The following is a 20,796-nucleotide window of genomic DNA, read 5'->3' on the forward strand; positions in this document are numbered from 1 at the left end:
GTGCTGGGGACTGAACCTGGTGCTCTGAAAGGGCACTCCAAGTTCCTAATTGCTGAATCATCTCTCCAGACCTCTCTACTAGTTTCTTCCTTCCTTCCTTCCTTCCTTCCTTCCTTCCTTTCTTTCTTTTTTTTTTTTTTTTTTTTTTTGGCTTTTTGAGACAGGGTTTCTTTGTGTAGTAGCCTTGGCTGTCCTGGAACCAGCTCTGCTAGCTTTCTTGTATAGCCCAGTCTACCTGCCCAGGGATGGCACCACACACAGTGGGCTTAGCCATCCCATACCAATCATCAGTCAAGATAATTCCTCACGCTGGGCAACTGTGGTGCACGCCTTTAATCCCAGCACTCAGGAGCCAGAGCCAGGCAGATCTCTGTGAGTTCGAGGCCAGCCTGGTCTAACGATCGAGTTCCAGGCCAGGCTCCAAAATTACATAGAAAAGATAGTCAAATTGGCAGTTGACTCTAACTGGGACGACCTTGAACTCTTGATCCTGGAGCCTCAGCCTCCAGCCCAGACTCTGGATATGTCTTTTGAAGCTCTAACTAGGCTTCAGGCCCTTTTGACCTGAAGTTTTGTCCTTTCCGGCCTCACCACTACCTGCTCCCCAGGGGAAATCCCGAGTGTGACACCTCTTGTTTAAATCACTGGTATCTCTCCTGGTCTTAGGTTATTTGGCACCCCCCTTTTTCTGTGGCCGTGAAGCGCAAGCTTTAACAAGGTCCTTGTGGCCCGGTGGAGCAGTGGTGCATGCCTTAATCCCAGCACTCATGATAGGTACCCTGGAGGTAGAGACAGGAGGATCTCTGTTAGTTCGAGGCCAGTCTCTGGTTTACAGAGCAAGTTCCAGGATAGCCAAAGCTACTACACAGAGAAACCTTGTCTAAAAAAACAAAAACAAACCAAAACATAACACCAAAAAAGATCTTTTCGAGTCTGATGCAGGTTGGGTGAGATGTCTGATAGCAGAGGCAGGCAGAATGAAACGGAAGTGAAACCAGAGGCTGGGAGGGCAATACAATGTAGCAGTAATCCCAACAAGATCCATTATGGCCAGACCAGAGTCTGAGGGCAAGATGCAGCTGAAGACACCGAGACATCTAAGGACAGCCAGGGCTACACAGAGAAACCCTGTCTTGAAAACAAAACAAACTAAAAAAAAAGTTGGAGATTCAAGATCAAAGTATAAGCAGAACTGATTCGTTTTTTTAACTTTTTTTTAATGTACACGGGCTGCTTTCCCCTAAGGTGGGGTTCAAGAGGTCAGCCTTGAACGTGAGGAAGACAAAGCTTTTATAGCTCAGGGGTAGGGGGTTTCCAAATGCGGGGATGAGGGGTGGGGGGTGGTGGATGGACAAAATAGGCTGGGTTACGGGATGGTGACAAACAAGTTAGTCCTAATGACCTCTTGAAACACAGGCATGGTTGCAAGGTGGGCACAACAAGGTCGTCACAGGGGGTCACATAAGCTCTGAAACAAAGGTAGGGTTGCAAGATGGTTGTTGTTGTTTGTTTTGTTTTTTTCTTCCCTCTCCAATGCTAGGGACTGAGCCCAAGGCTTCAGGCCTGTCAAGAAAGTGATCTACCACAGGGCTACACCCCAGGCAACTGTCCAACTTGGGAAGTTAACAAGGTTCGAACCCTCCTATGGGAGTCAGGATAACAGGAGATATCTCACTGACAACCCTGTGCACGTAGGCAAATGCTCTACCATTGAGCTCTGCCCCAGGATGCTCTAGTATAAGGGCCTGCCTGTGCCTCTCTGTGTAACCTGCTCCCTGTCTATGGCCCTCCCATGTCCCAGGCAGTGACCTTGGCAATTAGTGTATTGATTGCTCCCAGGAAGTTTATGATGTGGAAGTGATCATAATCCTCACTAGGAAATGAAAGCTCACAGGGGGTGGCACCATTTCCCCAAGGTCAACTCAGCTCCCCAGGGCCAGGTCCAATACCTGAACACAAGTTGGCCTGACTCCACTGGTCACAGTTACTTGACTTTCGTGGGGTTGCTGGTCAGGTGTCTTTACATCTGTCTGCCTCCCATATATCACTGTTCCTCTTCCTAGTTCTTTCTCCTTCCGGCATGTGAAGCTGGACCGAACCTGAGATTTTTCTGAGCTCTCTGTGTGTCCATCCCCGAATAGGGACGCTGTCAGGCCTCCTGCTCTGTTGAGCGAATGTTCAGGACTCCTGGTCCCTCTTTGCAAGTCAGAGTCAGTAGCTCTTAGTCAGAACCTAAGGGGAAGGTGAGTCAAGAGTAAGAGGCTAGGCTTCCGACTCGGGAGGAAATGCTGGGTTAATCAGTAAGGAGGTCTCGGGTCCTTGGTGGGACTTCAGCCCACCTCATGGGTTTGAGGCCAGCATGGGATACACAATTTTTTGTTTTGGTTTGTTTTTTTTTTTTGAGACAGGGTTTCTCTGTGTAGCTTTTCGCCTTTCCTGGAATTCGCTTTGGAGACCAGGCTGGCCTTGAACTCACAGAGATCCGCCTGCCTCTGCCTCCCGATTGCTGGGATTAAAGGCATGTGCCACCACCGCCTGGCCTGGGATACACAATTTTTAAAATTTCCACATGAACAAAAAGCAAAATGGAGGAGGTGGTGAGGGAATTCAGTGGGTAAAGAGGCTTGCTATGCAAGACTGATAACCTGAGTCCCACCCTGAGAGCCCACACAAAGAGGGGAAAGATTCCACAAAATCAGTTCCACAAAACTGTCCTCTGATCTGTACATGCACTTTGTATACATACAGCTATCATAATAATAATCAAACCATTTTAATTTTTAAAAATGCCTGTGAGATGGCTCCACTTGCCTCTAATAATGCATGTGAATTCAGTCCCCAGGACTCACAGGATGGGAGGACAGAACTGATTCACCTACACACAGAATAAGTAAGTAAATAAATGTAATTTAAAAATTTAAGGGGTTGGAGAGATGGCTCAGAGGTTAAGAGCACTGGCTACTCTTCCAGAGATCCTGAGTTCAATTCCCAGCACCTACATGGTGGCTCACAACCATCCACAATAAGATCTGATGCCTTCTTTTGGCATGCAGGCATACATGCAGGCAGAACACTGTATAAATAAATCTTTAAAAATTCTTATCTCTCCCCACCCCACCCCCCACACAACTGCTAATAGCTGGACTATGCTTCATGATTTCCTCCTGCTCACCTGAGTACTTCATATAACTAAATGTTTTCAGCAACTCAATGCAACTGGTGTTGGCATCTCCAGTTCCTCTTGGTGAAATTCATTGATTCCGCAAAAAGAAGTTAGGTTGCTCCGGGCAGTGGAGCCTTTAATCCCAGCATTTGGGAGACAGAGCCAGGCAAATCTCCATGAGTTCAAGGCCAGCCTGGTCTACAGAGTGAGATCCAGGACAGGCACCAAAAAACTACACAGAGAAACCATGTTTCAAAAAAACAAAACAAAACAAAAAAAGAAGTTAGGCTGCTATGGTGGCATATGTCTACGATCCTAGCACTTAGAAAGTGGAGGCAGGAGGATCAGGAATTTGAGATCCTGCTGGATTACACAGTTTGAGGCTACACTGAGTGGCATTAAACTCTGTCAAAATAAATAAATAAATAAACAGCTTGTCTGAGATCATGAAGCTTGGAGAGCTTGGGAATGTGGGCAGCCTGACTGCACACCCCATGTCGTTAAGTACTCAACATCCCTGTGGGGGGGTGGGGGATTTGGGGGGTTGAGGCAGTGGCATTGGCAGGCAGGACCAGCAAGAAGAAAATGGAGAGGCAGGGCAAGTGATTTATGGATTGAATGGTTCCCTTTCTGGGATCATAAAGCTGGGAGAAGGGGACCCATCCTCAGTGGGAAGAGAGATAAGATAATTTAGGAGAGCCGGCAGATGGGTTCCTTCTCCTTCCTGGGGCAGATTCAGGTCATGAACTTCTATGCTAACTCTGTGGGAAATGTTCCCAAAGTAGAGAGCTGGTGTTAGGTACAAGTGTGAGAGTCATGGAGGTGTAGGGTACAGGGTCTCAAGGAAGCAAAGGAGAAATTAAGGAAGGAAGGGATGGAGGGGGAAGGGAAGGGAAAAGAAGGGGAAAAGTCTAGAGATCAGGATAAGGAGAGAATTCCTCCTGCTGGGCAGTGGTGGCGCATGCTTTAATTCCAGCACTAGGGAGGCAGAGGCAGGCAGATATCTGTGAGTTCGACAACAGCCTGGTCTACAGAGTGAGTTCCAGGACAGCCAGGGCTACACAGAGAAATCCTGTCTTGAAAAACCAGAAAGAGAAAAAGATTCCCTCCTGTGTAGCAGAGACCACCCTTTGCTGGTAAGCAACTGCAAGATGAGTCTCCTCTGACCACACTCGAAAGGAGTCTAGATGAGTCCACCACCCTTTACCTTCATTGTTTTGTCGTTTTTGTTTTGTTTAAGGGAAGGTTGGTTGGAGACGGGGTCTCATGTATCTCAGACTCTTGCATTCTTAGCTCTTTTTTCTGGGAGGCACTTGCCAGTGAGAACCTGCTCACAGTGGGGTTGAGAGGCAGGCAGGCTGTCCCTCCTGGGGTTGAGTGGAGGCTTCTATACCACAGTGAAAGGAGCCGCCTAGACCTCTCCATGCTCTGAGGTTCTAGTTCTGACGTGATCACTGCCTTGGCTTTTATCTGACAAACAAACGAAGAGATGAAGGCCCTGGTCGTCAGTGATTGTAATTCCAACAACTAGGAAGCTGAGGCCGGAGAATAAGCTCCAGGTCTGCCTGGGCTACATGCTGGCATCCTGTCTCAAAAAAGCAAAAATAAGCCGGGCATAGTGCTGCACGCCCTTAACCCCAGCACTCCAGAGGCAGAGGCAAGCAGATCTCTGTGAGTTCGAGACCAGCCTGATCTACATAGAGAGTTCCAGGACAGCCAGAGCTGTGTAGAGAGTCCTTGTCTCAAAACAAAGAAAGTCACAAAAAAGAATTCACAAAATAATCATTACTTTTTTAAAAAGCAACACTAAACAATCAAACAAACAAAAAGGCTGGAAAGGGCTGGCTAGAGGGTTCAGCAAGTAAAGGTGCTTGCTGCTAAGCCCGATGACGTGAGTTCAAACCTGCGTTGTGGAAGGAGGAGAGAACTGATTCCCGCAAGCTGTCCCTCTGATGGCCACACTCAGATCATGACAAACAACCAAATAAACAAATTAAAACTATTACTCTCGCCCTGCCCCAAGGCTCAGGGACCACGACAGAAGATGGAGGAAAACTGTAAGAACCAGAGTTGAGGAGCACTTGAGAGAACAGGTCTGTGGAAATGACAGGACCCATGTGCTCAGGAGCTCCCAGTACCTGTAGGTGCCTGAACAAGACTGGCATGTGATGGAGCCAGGCAACATTCTAGCAAAGGAGGAGGAAGTTCACAAGCCCCGCCTCTAACTGAAGAGCTATGGACAGTTCCCGGCTTCCAGGGGAGAAAGATTTGTAGATTTGTTAAGGGTGTGGCCTCTTGTAGGTTGAGCCGACTCCAGTAATCTCCCTATACTCAGGAGCATATGGGCAGCACAATTGGACTTCATGGGTTACAAGAGAGAGAGAGAGAGAGAGAGAGAGAGAGAGAGAGAGACAGAGAGACAGAGAGAGAGACAGAGAGAGAGACAGAGAGAGACAGAGACAGAGACAGAGAGAGACAGAGAAAGAGAGAATTAGAGAGAAGAAAGTTGGGGTAGATTTAGTAGTTGGGGAGGAGGGGTGAATATGATCAAAATACATTGTATGAAATTCTCAAAGAATTATTAAAAATGCTATATTTTGGAGCTGGAGAAATGGCTCAGCAGTTAAGAGCATGCACAGATTATATTGCTCTTCCAGAGGACCTGGGTTCAGTTCTCAGCACCCACGTCAGGCAGCAAACAACAACCAGTTACCTCAGCTCCAGGGGGTCTAACACCATCTTCTGACCTCTGTGAGCCCATGCACGCACATAGTGAACATACATACACACACACACACACACACACACACACACACACACACACACAATAAAACAAACGTTTAAGAAAGAATGAGTTGCCAGGTGGTGGTGACACACACACAACTTTAATCCCATCACTGGGGAAGCAGAGGCTGGCAGATCTCTGAGTTCAAAGCCAGCCTGGTCCACAGGATGAGTTACAGAGTATACAGAGAAACCCTGTCTTGAAGAACCAAAAGAGAGAGAGAGTTGCTAAGAGCACCTAGGAGTCAAGACGCTGGACACAGAACTTAAGGGGCTGTGCATCGTGCTGAGTTCCTGGACTCATGTCCTCTTTAACCCCATGGCATGGATGTGGGAAGTGCCTATCAGAGCCTGGGACAGGGCCTGGCCCTTTGTTGAGGCCACTGATGTCAAGGACCCTGATCTCAGTACTCAAGTCCTGCTCTTGGCTCGATCAGACAACTTCCAGCCTTTCAAGCCTAGAAGCTGTGGCTTTGAGTCCTGCCTCCAACAGGACCTGGTTGTGTGACCTTGAGCAAGTCATGTGCTTCCTGGAACCTAATCTATGAAACTGGGATGGATTCCTACATGATGGAGATGTGGTAAAGATTCCATTAGAGGAAGATAAAATGGTGTCCTTGACAGTGTCTGTCTGTCTGTCTGTCCCTCAAGTCAGTCAGTGCTCTGCAATCAGCAGCTGGTATTATGACCACAGTTCCCCCTGAACTGTCATCTCACTGGAGCACAGGGAAGTAAGCCCTGTGTTCCCCAATTTAAAGGACATTGGGGTCACCTGCGTGAGTTGTGGGGTCAGGAAACATGGCACTTTTGCTACTCAAAGGCCAGTCCAGCCCCATGGGGCTAGTAGCACACACCTGGTTCTCAGGAGCAGCCAGGTGACGACAGATAGATAGCCTCCATCCATCAATGACAGCAGCAGTCCCACCTAACTTTATGGACCCAGCATCTACTTAAGACTGTGAAGAACAAAGTCTGGTCCAGTTCCCCCAGGCTGCTGCTGAGAACAGGTATGAGTGGAGGCTGAGGGCCCTGGGGCTTGGGACACAAGGTGAACAGGTTTCAAAGGGAAGCACCAAGGAAAAGTAGTGGCTCTGGTTTGGGGTTCGGTCTGGCTTTATTTACTTATCTATCTATCTATCTATCTATCTATCTATCTATCTATCTATCTATCTAATTCTGGTGTTTTGCCTCTATCTATCTATCTATCTATCTATCTATCTATCTATCTATCTATCTATCTATCTATCTATCTATCTATCTAATTCTGGTGTTTTGCCTGCATGTATATCTGTGTGAAGAGATCAGATCTTGAAGTTACAGACAGTTCTTAGCTGCCATGTGGGTGCTGAGAATTGAACCCGAGTACCTGGAAGAGCAGCCAGTGCTCCCAACCACTGAGCCGTCTCTCCAGCCTCTTTCTTTGTTTTGAGACAAGGTCTTGCTATATAGCATGGGCTGGCCTTGAACTGGTGACTTCCTGAGAGCTGGGATTGGATATATATGCCATCATACCTAGCAAATTGGGGCTCTTGTCCTCAACACTTCAGAATCTAGTTATCTCAGCTCGGAAGGTAGAAAGGTTGTGGGAAACCTCCGTGTGAGGGGCACAGAGCTCAGCCCCACTTGGCCCGACTCCATCCCGGCTTCAACCATGTTCTGCAGAGGACGGTTTGTACTTGTCTCTCCTACAGGGCTTCAGCCCCTCGTCTACAGATGCGGTGAACATGAGTAGCCAGAGATGAAGGGACTTTGCTTGGGGTGCTAGGCTTAGCGACGGGAAGACCAGCAGAGAAGAGGACAGTTCTGCGACCTTCTGCGCCAGGACCCAGCACCATGACGGTGTCTTACACTCTCAAAGTGGCAGAGGCCCGCTTCGGAGCCTTCTCTGGCCTGCTCCTCCGCTGGAGGGGCAGCATCTACAAGCTCCTGTACAAGGAGTTTCTGCTGTTCGGGGCCTTGTATGCTGTGCTCAGCGTCACCTACCGGTGAGCGCAGCTCTGAGCCCTGGCCTAAGAGGACCTGGGCCGCCGGCCTCCTACCAACCCAGGTCTCTCTGCCTGACATGCCCTAGGCTGTGGCTGACCCAGGAGCAGAAGCAAATTTATGCCCAGGTGGCCCGATACTGCAACCGTTCAGCAGACCTCATCCCTCTGTCCTTCGTGCTGGGTGAGCCCACCCTCACCCTCCCACCCCCGCCCCTTGTCCTGACTTTTGGGTTGAGGTGACAATTCTTGGCAGCAATGGCCTGGGGTCAACCAGCAAAGAGAAGGGTTAGAGCCTGGGTCCACAGTTTCCTCTGGGTTACTCCTTGCGCGTCATTTGGGGGACCCTCAGTCTTCACTGGCACAAAGACACACCCCTTGGCCTTATAACCCCACTCTGGTTACCAAATGGGAGCCAGAGAGAAGGGATAGCCCCTCCCTCCCCGCCATGGAAGAAAGGTCTCAGAGTCAACAGTAACCCCACCTCGGACTCCCACTTCCCTCTTCCCCGGCAGTTTGCATCCTCTTCTTCTTCCGGGCCTGACTTTCTCAGCAAGGCCGTGGGACCGGAAGGGCCATAGAGTCCAATGGAGGACCTCCCTAGCGCCTGGCACCTTTCTTTCTGCCTCTGCTATCCATGGTGGCTCACTAGGTTTCTACGTGACTTTGGTGGTGAACCGATGGTGGTCTCAGTACACGAGCATTCCGCTGCCGGACCAGTTAATGTGTGTCATCTCGGCCTGTGTGCATGGCGTGGACCAGAGCGGCCGTTTACTACGCCGAACTCTCATCCGCTATGCCAACCTGGCGTCGGTGCTGGTGCTGCGATCTGTCAGCACCCGTGTGCTCAAGCGCTTCCCCACTATGGAGCACGTGGTGGATGCAGGTGCCTGGGTAGCCGCAGCCCCTGGGTGGGAGGCTGGATGTCGTCTTGGCTTTCTTCCCGTGATGGAAAGGTCTGACCCTTAGGGGGCGCTCCAGGATTCCAGGGAAGCCAGTGGGTTTAAGGGAGACCAGCCAGCTGCTGGACCACTAGCGCCCCTGGCGGCATGAGATGTCTGCACCTTACCTTCTTCCCCCCCGGGGCAGGTTTCATGTCTCAGGAAGAGAGGAGAAAGTTTGAGAGCTTGAAATCTGATTTTAACAAGTACTGGGTCCCTTGCGTCTGGTTCACTAACCTCGCCGCCCAGGCCCGCAGGGATGGACGAATCCGTGACGACATCGCTCTCGGTCTCATACTGGAAGTAAGTCCGTTTAGGATTTGGATCATTGGTTCTCCTAGCACTAGCTTCAAAATAATAACTTTGGTACTTGACCCTTAAAAGGCTCCAACTATATACCACACACTTTTTTTGGGGGGGAGGGGGATACAAGATTACTCTCCATAGCTCAAGCTTGCCTGGAACTCACTGTTTAGCCCAGGCTGGCCTCAAATCCATGGCAATCCTGCCATTGTCTCACAAACTTTGGGATTACAGGCGTGAACCACTAGGCCCAGCTACGGAGCACTTTGGAAGCACGTGCTTAGGTTGACTCCCTTAGTGCCTGAGGGCTATTCTCATCCCCCTTTCACAGATGAAGAAACTGAGGCACAGAGTTGAAAAGCCTCTCACACGGCATGTTAGTGAAGCTGGGATTCATGGGCGCTCTGGCTCCAGGCCCAGAATGTTGTTTGCTACCTTCCTACATTGCTTCCTACCCGAAGCACCCCAGCCTGAGAGCAGTGGGGCTCGGGCCGGCCCAGGTCACCTTTGTGGAGTCTCCTGCCCTCCTCCTCATCTGCCTTATTTGTCTCCTCTGACCTCCCATCACCCGCTCTCTCTAGGAGCTGAACAAGTACCGTGCCAAGTGCAGCATGCTGTTTCACTATGACTGGATCAGCATCCCCCTTGTCTACACCCAGGTAACTGTTTCCTGCCTGCCCAGCTCAGGTGCCCATTGGACATCCTGTGGTGTGTGAGTTACCGAGGGGCCTTGATGGCTCTTCACCCAGGCCAAGTCGGTCTCAGGAGACACTGAACTGTGAGGGTCATCCTCAGAAACCTTACTCTACTCCCATGGGTAATACCCTTGTCCCTCATCCTCAAAAATCTTCCTCCACACCTGTAAAGAGAACTGTCTTGATCCAGGCAGTGGTGGCCCACGCCTTTAATCCCAGCACTCAGGAGGCAGAGGTAGGAGCAGGCAACTCCCCAAGTTGGAGGCTGGTCTACAGAGCGGGGCTCCAGGTCAGCCAGGGCTACAGAGAAACTGTCTTGAAAAACAAAAACAAAAAAGACGATCCTGTCCTGCCAGGAGTGGTAGCACACATCTTTAATCCCAGCACTCGGGAAGCAGAGGCAGAAGGATCTCTGTGAGTTCGAGGACAGCCTGGGCTACATAGCAAGACAAAAAGATGAAGCTGTCTCCATTGCAACTGGCACCCAGTCCCCGCTTGATGACTTGCCAGACCCCCCCCAGGCCCCCACAGACAGGGATTGGGTTTCTTGCTGCCCCTGGCTTTTCCCTCTTCAGGTGGTGACGATAGCCGTATACTCCTTCTTCGCCCTTTCCCTGGTCGGCCGACAGTTTGTGGAGCCGGAAACAGGGGCTGCCCAACCTCAGGAGCCTCTGGAGCCAGACAAAGAGGTCTCTTCAGCCCTGGGGGACCTGGACATGTTTGTGCCTCTGACCACGTTGCTGCAGTTTTTCTTTTACGCTGGCTGGCTCAAGGTCGGTATGGCATCCTACTCTGTAGAGGTGGGCACAGATAATCACTATCACACTGCAGTGCTGGGCAGTGGGGGGGGGGGCTCTGCACCTAGAAGACACCGTTTCTGCAATTCATAGGTAGCTGAACAGCTCATTAACCCCTTTGGAGAAGATGACGACGACTTTGAGACCAATCAGCTCATAGATCGAAACCTGCAGGTTAGGTGTGGGGGAAGGGGCAGAGATAGCCAGGTGTGCAGAGAAACAGTTGTGACCTGCTGCTTGCCCTGCTTCTGGCTCAGGTGTCCCTGCTCTCGGTGGATGATATGTACCAGAACCTGCCTCCTGCTGAGAAGGATCAGTACTGGGATGAGGCCCAACCTCAACCACCCTATACGGTGGCCACAGCCGCCGAGTCACTGCGTCCTTCCTTCTTGGGTTCCACTTTCAACCTGCGGTAAGTCGAGATTTGACATGGAAACCGGTGCCCAGTCCCTGGCCACCCTATGGGGATACAAACAAGTCCTCTGAGAGTCAATCCTTGTCTATGTCCGCCCTGGCAACGGCAGCATGAGTGATGACCCCGAGCAGTGCCTGCAAGTGGAGGCGTCCCCAAGGTCCGACCTGCCAGCAACCGCCACCCAGACCCCGCTGCTGGGCCGCTTCCTGGGCTCAGGAGCGCTCTCGCCTGCTATAAGCCTACGGAACTTAGGGCGAGCACGCGGCGCCCCCAGGACCCCGCATCTGCTCCGCTTCCGGACCGAGTTGGGTGGTGAGGAGGCTGCCAGCCGTATAGATGAGGCAGAGGAATCTGGCGATGAAGCCCTGGAACCTTGAGAGCCCCCTCTGCCGGTGGCGGCCACCCTGCCTTCTTCCCTAGCTGCGCTTGGTCCTATCAGCCGCTGCTCAGGGCAATTTCTCTGGACAGCGGGTTGGCCATTGGGGAAAGCATCTGTGGACAGCTCTTGAAAGTAAAGATGACGAGGAGAGCTGGGGGTAGGGTGTGTCTCCTTTAGTGTGAAGTGGGATAGATTGCTTGGGGAGGCGAAGCTAGAATGAAGAAAAGACCAAATATATAGGGCTGGCACACAGAGGCAAGGCTACCTTTTCAGGCGCTGGGGAGCTAGGCCAACGGTCCACAACAGTAGGGGAACACCAGCATCCCCGAAGTCTTGCCTGGTGCCCAGCCCCAGGCTCTAGGTGCCGCATTTGGTTGAGCACAGGAAGTGGCATTTCTAGTTGTGGGTCGATGCTGTGCTGCTGGTCTGGAACAGCTGTTTTAGAATCAAGTGCGGGAAAAGTGAAAGGCCACACGCTCCCTAGCCCAGTAACCTCACTCTGAAGGCAGGTCAGCGGGTACGGCGTGGGACCTTTGTCTGCAAAATGCTCGCGGCTTGTTTGTAATATGTGCATTTGTTCACTGTGAATCACGACTGTTTAATTTGGCATTTGCCTAGGGTGTAGGTGGAATTAGGATTGGGAACTTGCCTTGGTGGCCCAGCACTTAACCAAGACCAGAGTTGTAGAAGCAAGATCTCCTGACTTTTGCTTTTGTAAAAGGACAGCTAATGTCAGAACCAAGGAAGACAGCTAAGGATGGAAACACTGGAGTGTAGACAGGACCTCGCTAAATCACCCAAGCTGGCCTTGAACTATGGGATTCTCCCACCCAGCTTTCCAAGTGGCTTGTGCCAATGGGACCTAGTCCTACCTATGTCCTAAATTCCAAGACTATTTTATGTGGATGTTTGTCAGCATACATAAGTGCACCATGTACAGTGCCCCTAGAAAGTCATTGTGTCGTACCTCCTGGAACCTCAAAAGTGAGCTTTGGGAGCTGCCATGTGGATACTGGGAAATGAACCTGAGTGCTCACCTCAAGAGCCAGAGACATTTCTCCATCCCTCCAATTTTTAAAATGAAAACTGTATTACATTTATCAGTGTGTGTTGTTGAACGGGTGTGGGTTCACACGGGTCTGTGGGAAGAAGACACAGCATATTTTAAGGATGTCTTAGCCTTTCCAGCTGCAGGGGGACTCAGCCTCTTGCAGACTGAGACACCCTCCGTTAGCCAAGGGTTTTTTATTGTTGTCCAATTTACACTTTTATCAAGTTGATTTCCATATCCCCCCTAACTAAGCCTCCAAAGGGACAATGCCAAATGAAAATTCTCAATTAATGAATATCAGTTTTCTGTTCCCAACCAAGTCTGCATAGGCTCTGTACCCTTGGGAGACTCTCAGACAAGATTCACAGAGGGCAACAAGAGAAACAATACGTAACAGAGTCACGAAGGGTGGATTAAGGCTAGGTGCTAACACCGGAGCCAGAGCAGGTGGAGCCCGGTGGGAATTCTCCCATCAAGTGTGTGTTGGAGATGCACCTTTGGAAGCAGTCTGTCCTTCCACCCTATGGGTTCCAGGGACTGAACTCTGGTCATCAGGCCTGCAGTCATCTCAATGGCAATTAAACACAACAAGCTGGGCAGTGGTGGCACACGCCTTTAATCCGAGCACTTGGGAGGCAGAGGCAGGCGGATCTTTGTGAGTTCGAGGCCAGCCTGGTCTACAGAGCAAGATCCAGGAAAGGCACAAAGCTACACAGAGAAACCCTGTCTCCAAAAAAAAAAAAAAACAAAACAAAACAAACAAACAAAAAAAAAAACAACCCACAACAAAAAACTTTATTTGAAGTGTATGCATCAGAAGGCAGAGACAGGGGAATGTCTGAGTTCAAGGCCAATCCAGTCTACATAGTGAGTTCCAGCACTGCTAGGGCTATGTAGAGATCCTGTCTCAAGAACATGAAAATGAAGTGTATTCCCATGGACGTTCCACAGGATACCATACATGCACATAAAATAAAAAATGAGGGGGAGTTTAGTGCACAAATGTGCTTATCGCCAAGCCTGACCACCAAGGTTTGATCACTGGGACTCACCCAGCTGGAGAACCAGGTCCTGAAACGTGTCCTCCGATGTCCAACCCCACTCCCACACCAAAAATTCTAGGGACTAGAAAAAAATTCTAGGGATGGCTCAGCAGTGAAGAGCACTTGCTGCTCTTGCTGAGGACTTGGGTCCCTAGCACCACATGGCAGCTCACAATCCTTTCTAACCTCTGTACTTTTGGCTCTCCTGCAACTCTGTAGACCAGGCTGTCAGTCTAACTTCTAAGGGCAGTGCACATAATAAAAACCCTGTGCTTGGCAGATAGAGGTAGGAAGTTCAATTGAGATCAAGCTGATCTCTGAGTTCAAAGCCAGGCTGGTCTAGAGTGAGTTCAAGGACAGCCAGGGCTACACAGAGAAACCCTGCCTCAAAAAAAACCCAAAACTTGCTGGGCGGTGGTGGCGCACGCCTTTAATCCCAGCACTCGGGAGGCAGAGCCAGGCGGATCTCTGTGAGCTTGAGGCCAGCCTGGTCTCCAAAGCGAGTTCCAGGAAAGGTACAAAGCTACACAGAGAAATCCTGTATCAAAAACCAAAAACCACAAAACCCCTCATTAGAGGGGCTGGAGAGATGGCGTAACAGTTAAGAGCTCCCATTGCAGTTTCAATGGATCCAATGTGCTTTTCTGACCTTCTTGGGCACCAGACAAGCACACGGTACACATATATGGGTGCAAACAAACCATTCATATGCAGAAGAAAAAAAAAACCCTCATTGGGTCAGGCCATGATGGCCACACACCTTTAAGCCCAACACAAGAAGTAAAGGCAAACAGACCCCTGTCAGTTCAAGCCCAGCCTGGCCTACTGTTGTAGAATATTATTATTTTTTTAAAGATTTATTATGTATACAATGTTGTCTGCATGTATGCCTGCAGGCCAGAAGAGGGCACCAGATCTCATTGCAGATGGTTGTGAGCCACCATGTGGTTGCTGGGAATTGAACTCAGGACCCCTGGAAGAACAGTCAGTGCTCTTAACCTCTGAGCCATCTCTCCAGCCCCCTCTTCCATCTCTTTCCTCCTCAGATTTCTCCTCTATATGTTCTCTCTGCCTGCCAGCCCCACCTATCCTCTCTCCTGCCTTGCTATTGGCCGTTCAGTTCTTTATTAGACCACCAGGTGTTTTAGACAGGCACAGTAACACAGCTTCCGAGTTAAACAAAAGCAACATCAACAAAAGTAACACACCTTAAAATAATCCAACTTTTGTTTTTTTGTTGTCTTGAGACAGGGTTTCTCTGTGTAGTTTTGGTGCCTGTCCTGGATCTCGCTCTGTAGACCAGGCTGGCCTTTCCCTCTCAAGTGTTGGGATTAAAGGTGTGTGCCATACAGAGGGAAGGGGAAGAAAAAGGCATGTGCCAATAAGTCTGGGCACTTATAATTAAGAAGCTTCCATGTGGGATTTTTTTGGGAGCTAGGTGTTGGCTTCCTCCCACAAAAATAGTAATTAAAAAAAAAAAAAGCCAACAATAGTCTACATAAGGTTTTGAAGAGACAGGGATACATACATAGTAAGTCTTCATCTCAAAACAAGCTTTGACATTTTAAAAACCCATACTATTCCCAGTTACTTTCTCATTTCAGATAGATGAAAATTCAGCTACTGCTACAGTGTACCCACCTGCTCTAATGCTCCCCACCAAAATGGCCAGAGTAACCCTCTGGAATTGTAAGCAAGCTCTCAATGAACTCCTAAATTTGATGGGGTGACAGCACATACCTTTAATCTCAGAACTCAGGAGGCACAGGCTGGTGATTTCTGAGTTCCAGGAAAGCCAGGACCAAAGGGACCTTGTTTTAGAACTTTACCCCTCAAAACAAAAACTTGAGCTCATGCAGGTCGGTGTATGCCTTTAATCCGAGCACTTCTAGGCCATCCTGGTCTACAAAGAGAGCTCCAAGACAGCCAGAGCTGTTACACAGAGAAACCCTGTCTTGGAAAACCAAACCAAACCAAAAACTTGATCTTTGGGGTATCAGACAAATTGTTTGCTTTACAAGCAGTAAGACTTAAGTCTGGATCCCCAAGTATCCATTTAAAAGCCAGGCAGAGGGGTGTGCTGTGGGATGGTCTGTATATCAAATGTGTTGCTCTGATTGGCCAGTAGCCAGGCAGGAAGTATAGGTGGGACTAACAGAGAAGGGAATTGAGGGAACAGGAAGGCAGAGGGAGACACTGCTAGCCACCGACAGGACAAGCAGCATGTGAAGACGCCGGTAAGCCACAAGCCAAGGTATAGATTTATGGAAATGGATTAATTTAAGATATAAGAACAGTTAGCAAGAAGCCTGCCACAGCCATACAGTTATTTTATAAACAATATAAGTCTCTGTGTTTACTTGGTTGGGTCTGAGCGGCTGTGGGACTGGCTGGTGACAGAGATTTGTCCTGACTGTGGCCAAGCAGGAAAACTCTAGCTATAGGGGTGAATGGCTCAGCAGTTGAGAGCACTGACTGCTCTTCTAGAGGTTCAATTCCCAGCAAGCACATGGTGGCTCACGACCACCCCATGAGATCTGGTGCCCTCCTCTGGTCTGCAGGGATACATGCAGGCAGAACACTGGACACTTAATCAATCCTTAAAAAAAGCCAGGCAGAGCAAGTACCTGCAATCTCAGCACCGGACAGACAGCCACCTAGGGTTAAGGGATATGACTCTGGGTAGAGCCCCGCTTTTTTCTCTAGACTTCTCTTCTCTGGGAAACCCCCAAACACTAACCTTCGCCAGGCCTGGTGCTGCACACCTTTAATCCAGTACCCAGGAAGCAAATGACAATGGATCTGTGAGCTGCCACCAGCCTGGGCTGGAAGCTCCAGGCCAGCCAAGGCTACAGAGTGCGAGTGCCTCAAAACCCCCCCAAACTATTAACCTGTGGTGAAGACATCTTCTCTTGTAACTTGTATGATGTCAAGAGCCTCAATACAATGTCCGGGTTCCCATACTTCCCATGAACCACCTTACCTGGCTGGAAGCACAGCCTGAGGTACAGCCATGTGCTTAATACTCATGAAGGCTAATGCCTAGCACACATACACAAATTTAATGGAACCCTTAAAACCCAAGTCTACAAAGGAAAGCCAGACAATCAATACAAGCATGATTTCAATAGCACCCCATTATTGTTAGAGAACCCAGTACTGAAGAGCTCAAGTCTCTTCCACACCAACATGCTCCAGGTTCCCCGAGACCCAGGAATACTGGCATTACTCTAGGTTCTGCTCTAGCCATGGGGCCCCCGACAGCATGCTTGCACAGGTAGACAGTGGACAGTGAAGATGAGAACTTTTCTTCAGCATTGCTCAGAGCAGGGAAACATGACTAGCCAAACATTCCGACAATATGAATGAATATAGAACAATAAACACCTTTATTACATGAGCTATGAATGATGCTTTATTTGCCTTTCCGGGCTTTGATCTTCCTCAGATAGAACTCCAGCTCCTTGCCTTCTAGCACGTAGCCGTCTGCCCGGCCACACTGGCCTGGTCTCGAGGCGATGCAGGCTGTAAGAGAACAGGTACTCCTTAGGAAGAGGACAAGAGGCCCCCTACAAGTCCAAGTTGGTCCAATCCCCGAGGGCAGGCGTGAAGCCAGCTGTCTCCTCAGACACACTTTATCCTCACTTAGAGGTCAGCAGCAGAACTGGACAAAGTTCTCATCACTGAGACAGCCATCAGCCAGGGCATCCACTTCCTCCAACTACCACTCAGCGCCCGTTCTGTTCATGATTTCACTCTTCACCCTTACAGCAAACAACTATCCCCGCTCATGCTTTGTGTGCTGTGTTCAAACCTCTGACAGCCCAATGAACCAGGCAAGGGTAAAAACAAAAAAACCGCACACCACCAACTCCTGCTTCCCAACACCACAGCAATCTCACCAAGAAGCTTGCCCTGCTGGAACTGCTCCTCCAGAAGACTGCTGATTTTAGCGTTCTTTTTCCTTTCATCATATTTCTTTTGGATTTTCTTTGATCGTTTTTTGTTTAGTATTTCTTCCTCTTCGGGAGTCTGAGTAAAGAAAATACACATGGATCTGTCATGAGCAAAGCCCCCAAGCCTTCTGGAACCCCAATTTCCTGATGCTCGCCTTCTTCAGAACTCAGGTATTCATCTCTTTCCTTCAGTAGCAGAACTGGACAGTATTTTCATCACAAGAAGGCAGCACACCCCCTCCGACCCCTACAGGAAACTAACACTCACCAGCTTGGCCCCCTTCTTGCGGCCCAGGGGCAGCGCATAGTGAGACTCATACCACTGTCGGTATGGTGTGCTGTCGATAAGCACGATGCAGTTCTTCACCAGGGTCTTGGTGCGGACCAGCTCGTTATTGGATGCATTGTAGACAACATCAATGATCCTTGTTTTCCGAGTACAACCTGCACACAAGGAAAAGTCACAATTAAGGGGCCAGGGAGGTAGCTCAGGAGAAGGGTACTTGATGTGTCCCTGGCTCCAGTGCACACATGTGTACACACACACACACACACACACACACACACACACACACACAGTCTCTCTCTCCTACCTCATGCACATATAGCAACTACCAGTGTTACCTCCCTCAATCCCAAAAAGGACAGAAAAGAACACCCAGCCTCTGTGCCTAAGCCCTTGGCCCACAATCATGTTTTCTTTAATTCAGAAGGTGTTTGTTTCTTGAGACAGGATTTGTCTGTGTAACAGCCCCACCTGTCCTGGAACTAGTGCTGTAGACCAGGCTGTCCTTGAACTCAAGAGATCTGCCTGCCTCTGCCTCCCGGGTGCTGGGAATAAAGGCGTGTGCCACCACCGCCCGGCTTCAGCGAGCTTTTGTCGACACCCTCTAGAAACCACCCCGAGCTGCAGGAGCCAGGCAATTAGCTGGAAAAGAATTCTCCAGCTACCTCAAGGTCTCTCAGCAACAGGCAAATACTTTGATCCCCCCAAAGGACTACTTACACTCCGAGCCCCAGGAAAAGTTCCCCACATCCAATCTTAGGGCACGGTACTTCTTGTTGCCTCCTCGGACCCGGACTGTGTGTATACGACGGGGGCCAATCTGGAAAACACAAGAACCCCAGAACATGGTCTCAAGAACACAGGGGAGACCAGGCGAGGCACCCGGACTAGAGGGAGGTAACAGTCAGTGTAACTATGACAAGTCCTTTCATTGGCAAGTGGCATACAGGTGACCAAGACGGCCATAACCACGCCTAAGGATACTGTTTCATCACTCTAGTTACCTCCAAAAGGAAAAGTCGCATCCCTCAAACACAGAATTCCAAGCAAAAAAATACCCCAACGTCCAAGGAGCCCATTCCTAGGCTTCGTTCAAGTCCTGGTCCCCAGCATGTTTCCCACTGACCCGGGCGCACGCGCCCTGTTGTCTTTAAGATTTTACCCAGCACGTGGGTATGTGCCAGATGCCCAGTCTCCAAAACAGAGGCACCAGGGCCTAAAAGGGACCACGGTCACGGCATCCGTGCTCTAGCCCGGGTTAGGCGGACCCCCCCCACCCGACCCGCGGACTCACCTTCGTGTTGGCAGCGGGCCGTCCCAGCTCATACTTCCGCTTCTTGTGGTAGGGCTTTCTCTTACCCCCGGTCTTGCGGCGCTTGTGCCAGTTGTCTCGAGAGATGCCTGTGTGTGGGAGCGGGGACGCAAGCCTGAGCAACCGGGCCCGGGTCCCGGCCACCTAGCCATGCCCCGGGGCAACGCTCGGCGCGGACCGCACGCTCAGCTCTCCAAGGTTGGCCTCCCCATGGCGCAGTCGGGAGTGTGCAGCATACCTAGGTGTCATCATCCGCGTGCGGCCCGCGGCAGCCATGATGGACCGCTCGCAGCCCGGAGCCCGGGAAGCGGCCGCAGCGATCTCGGCGGCCCAAGCCCACGGCCGGCCCTCCCCACGGGTGCTCGGGGCCCGGGCCCGGGCCGAACGTGCTCCTGGCAGGGCTGCGAGGCAGGATGGAGACGGATGGCGCTCGCTCCCCGCAGCCCGACCCGGCCCACAGCAACACTCACCCATCGCTCGGCGCTGGCTGGAAAGAGGAAGCGCAAAGCTTCACGGTCCGGTTTCTAAAACGCTGCCCCGCCTTCGTTACGTCTCTTCCGGTTTCCGGGAAGGGACTCGAGGGGGAGAGGTCTTGAAGGCTGGCACTCCGGCACTAGTGGGGCAGATCCTGTAGACTCCGGCACTAGGGGGGCAGATCCTGTAGACTCCGGCACTAGGGGGGCAGATCCTGTAGACTCCGGCACTAAGGGGGCAGATCCTGTAGACTCTGGCCCTCCGGCACTAAGGGGGCAGATCCTGTAGACTCCGGCACTAGGGGGGGCAGATCCTGTAGACTCCGGCACTAGGGGGGCAGATCCTGTAGACTCTGGCACTCCGGCACTATGGGGAAAGATCCTGCAGACTCGGGCACTCCGGCACTATAGGGAAAGATCCTGCAGACTCTGGCACTATGGGGAAAGATCCTGCAGACCCCTGTGGACCCTGCTTCAAGCCCCTTGACCTTGGGCAGACTGGAGGTCCCGCCCGTTGCACTTTAAGCTGAAGTGATAGGTCGCACTTGCTCGCTGTTGTGCTTACATTTTTGTCTTTTTTCTTTGGAGACAGGGTCTTTTGTAGCCTAGATCCTCAGACTCCGCCCGCTGAGTGCCAGAATTAAAGGCGTACGCTGCCGTGCCGTCTTTGTTGTTGGTTTTCTTGGTTTTGTTTTCCGGTTTATTATTTTTAAAATTACATTTGGCAGGGCATGACTCACGCCTTCAAAGTCAACTCACCCGAGGCAGAGGCAGGTGGATTTCTGTGAGTTTGAGGCCAACCTGATCTACAAAGCGAGTTCTAGGACAGCCAGGTTTACATAGACCCTATCTCGAAAAAAAGAAAGAAAATAAAATTAAATTTACCTGGTCTATGTGGGTGGGCAGGGCTCGTGACTGGAGTAGAGGACAACTTGAGGGAGTCAGGTCCCCTCCTACCTGGTGGGACCCGCGTGTTTTGGTTTTGGTTGGTTTTGGTGTGTGGTGCTGCTGGAACCAGAAGCTGTTAGATAGATACCAGGCAATCGGGGCCTGGAGAGATGGCTCAGCGGTTAAGAGCACTGACTGTTGTTCTTCCAGAGAGAGGACCCAGGTTCAATTCACAGCATCCACATGTCAGCTCACAACTTTCTATAACTCCAGTTCTGGGCACCTGATACCTTCATTCCAATGCATATAAAATAAAGTTAAATAAATT

General features: G+C 50.5%; 2 protein-coding genes and 4 non-coding genes across 6 annotated transcripts; 1 reads left to right on the forward strand and 5 right to left on the reverse strand.

The window, feature by feature from the left end:
• Window positions 1-7,413: 7,413 nt before the first annotated feature.
• On the forward strand, window positions 7,414-12,577 carry Best4 (bestrophin 4). The gene is made up of 9 exons (XM_006993479.3): window positions 7,414-7,932; window positions 8,019-8,113; window positions 8,582-8,815; window positions 9,019-9,173; window positions 9,755-9,832; window positions 10,444-10,641; window positions 10,759-10,839; window positions 10,923-11,077; window positions 11,190-12,577. Exons 1-9 carry the CDS (start codon window positions 7,781-7,783, stop codon window positions 11,455-11,457), a joined length of 1,416 nt encoding a protein of 471 aa, XP_006993541.1. The 5' UTR covers window positions 7,414-7,780; the 3' UTR covers window positions 11,458-12,577.
• A 4,342-nt stretch (window positions 12,578-16,919) lies between these two features.
• Rps8 (ribosomal protein S8) lies at window positions 16,920-20,753 on the reverse strand. Its single transcript, XM_076564863.1, has 7 exons — window positions 20,538-20,753; window positions 19,578-20,426; window positions 19,090-19,196; window positions 18,516-18,615; window positions 17,778-17,953; window positions 17,456-17,585; window positions 16,920-17,078 (listed from the first exon to the last, which is right to left on the reverse strand). Exons 2-7 carry the CDS (start codon window positions 19,579-19,581, stop codon window positions 16,969-16,971), a joined length of 627 nt encoding a protein of 208 aa, XP_076420978.1. The 5' UTR covers window positions 19,582-20,426; window positions 20,538-20,753; the 3' UTR covers window positions 16,920-16,968.
• Window positions 17,173-17,242, reverse strand: LOC121827744 (small nucleolar RNA SNORD38). Its single transcript, XR_006070045.1, has one exon. It is a non-coding gene; the product is annotated as a small nucleolar RNA SNORD38 (small nucleolar RNA).
• On the reverse strand, window positions 17,666-17,733 carry LOC121827745 (small nucleolar RNA SNORD38). Its single transcript, XR_006070046.1, has one exon. It is a non-coding gene; the product is annotated as a small nucleolar RNA SNORD38 (small nucleolar RNA).
• LOC121827746 (small nucleolar RNA SNORD46) lies at window positions 18,694-18,797 on the reverse strand. Its single transcript, XR_006070047.1, has one exon. It is a non-coding gene; the product is annotated as a small nucleolar RNA SNORD46 (small nucleolar RNA).
• On the reverse strand, window positions 19,286-19,364 carry LOC121827739 (small nucleolar RNA SNORD55/SNORD39). Its single transcript, XR_006070040.1, has one exon. It is a non-coding gene; the product is annotated as a small nucleolar RNA SNORD55/SNORD39 (small nucleolar RNA).
• Window positions 20,754-20,796: the final 43 nt, after the last annotated feature.

This window comes from Peromyscus maniculatus, chromosome 2, assembly GCF_049852395.1.
Source record: "Peromyscus maniculatus bairdii isolate BWxNUB_F1_BW_parent chromosome 2, HU_Pman_BW_mat_3.1, whole genome shotgun sequence".
Lineage (NCBI taxonomy): Eukaryota > Metazoa > Chordata > Mammalia > Rodentia > Cricetidae > Peromyscus > Peromyscus maniculatus.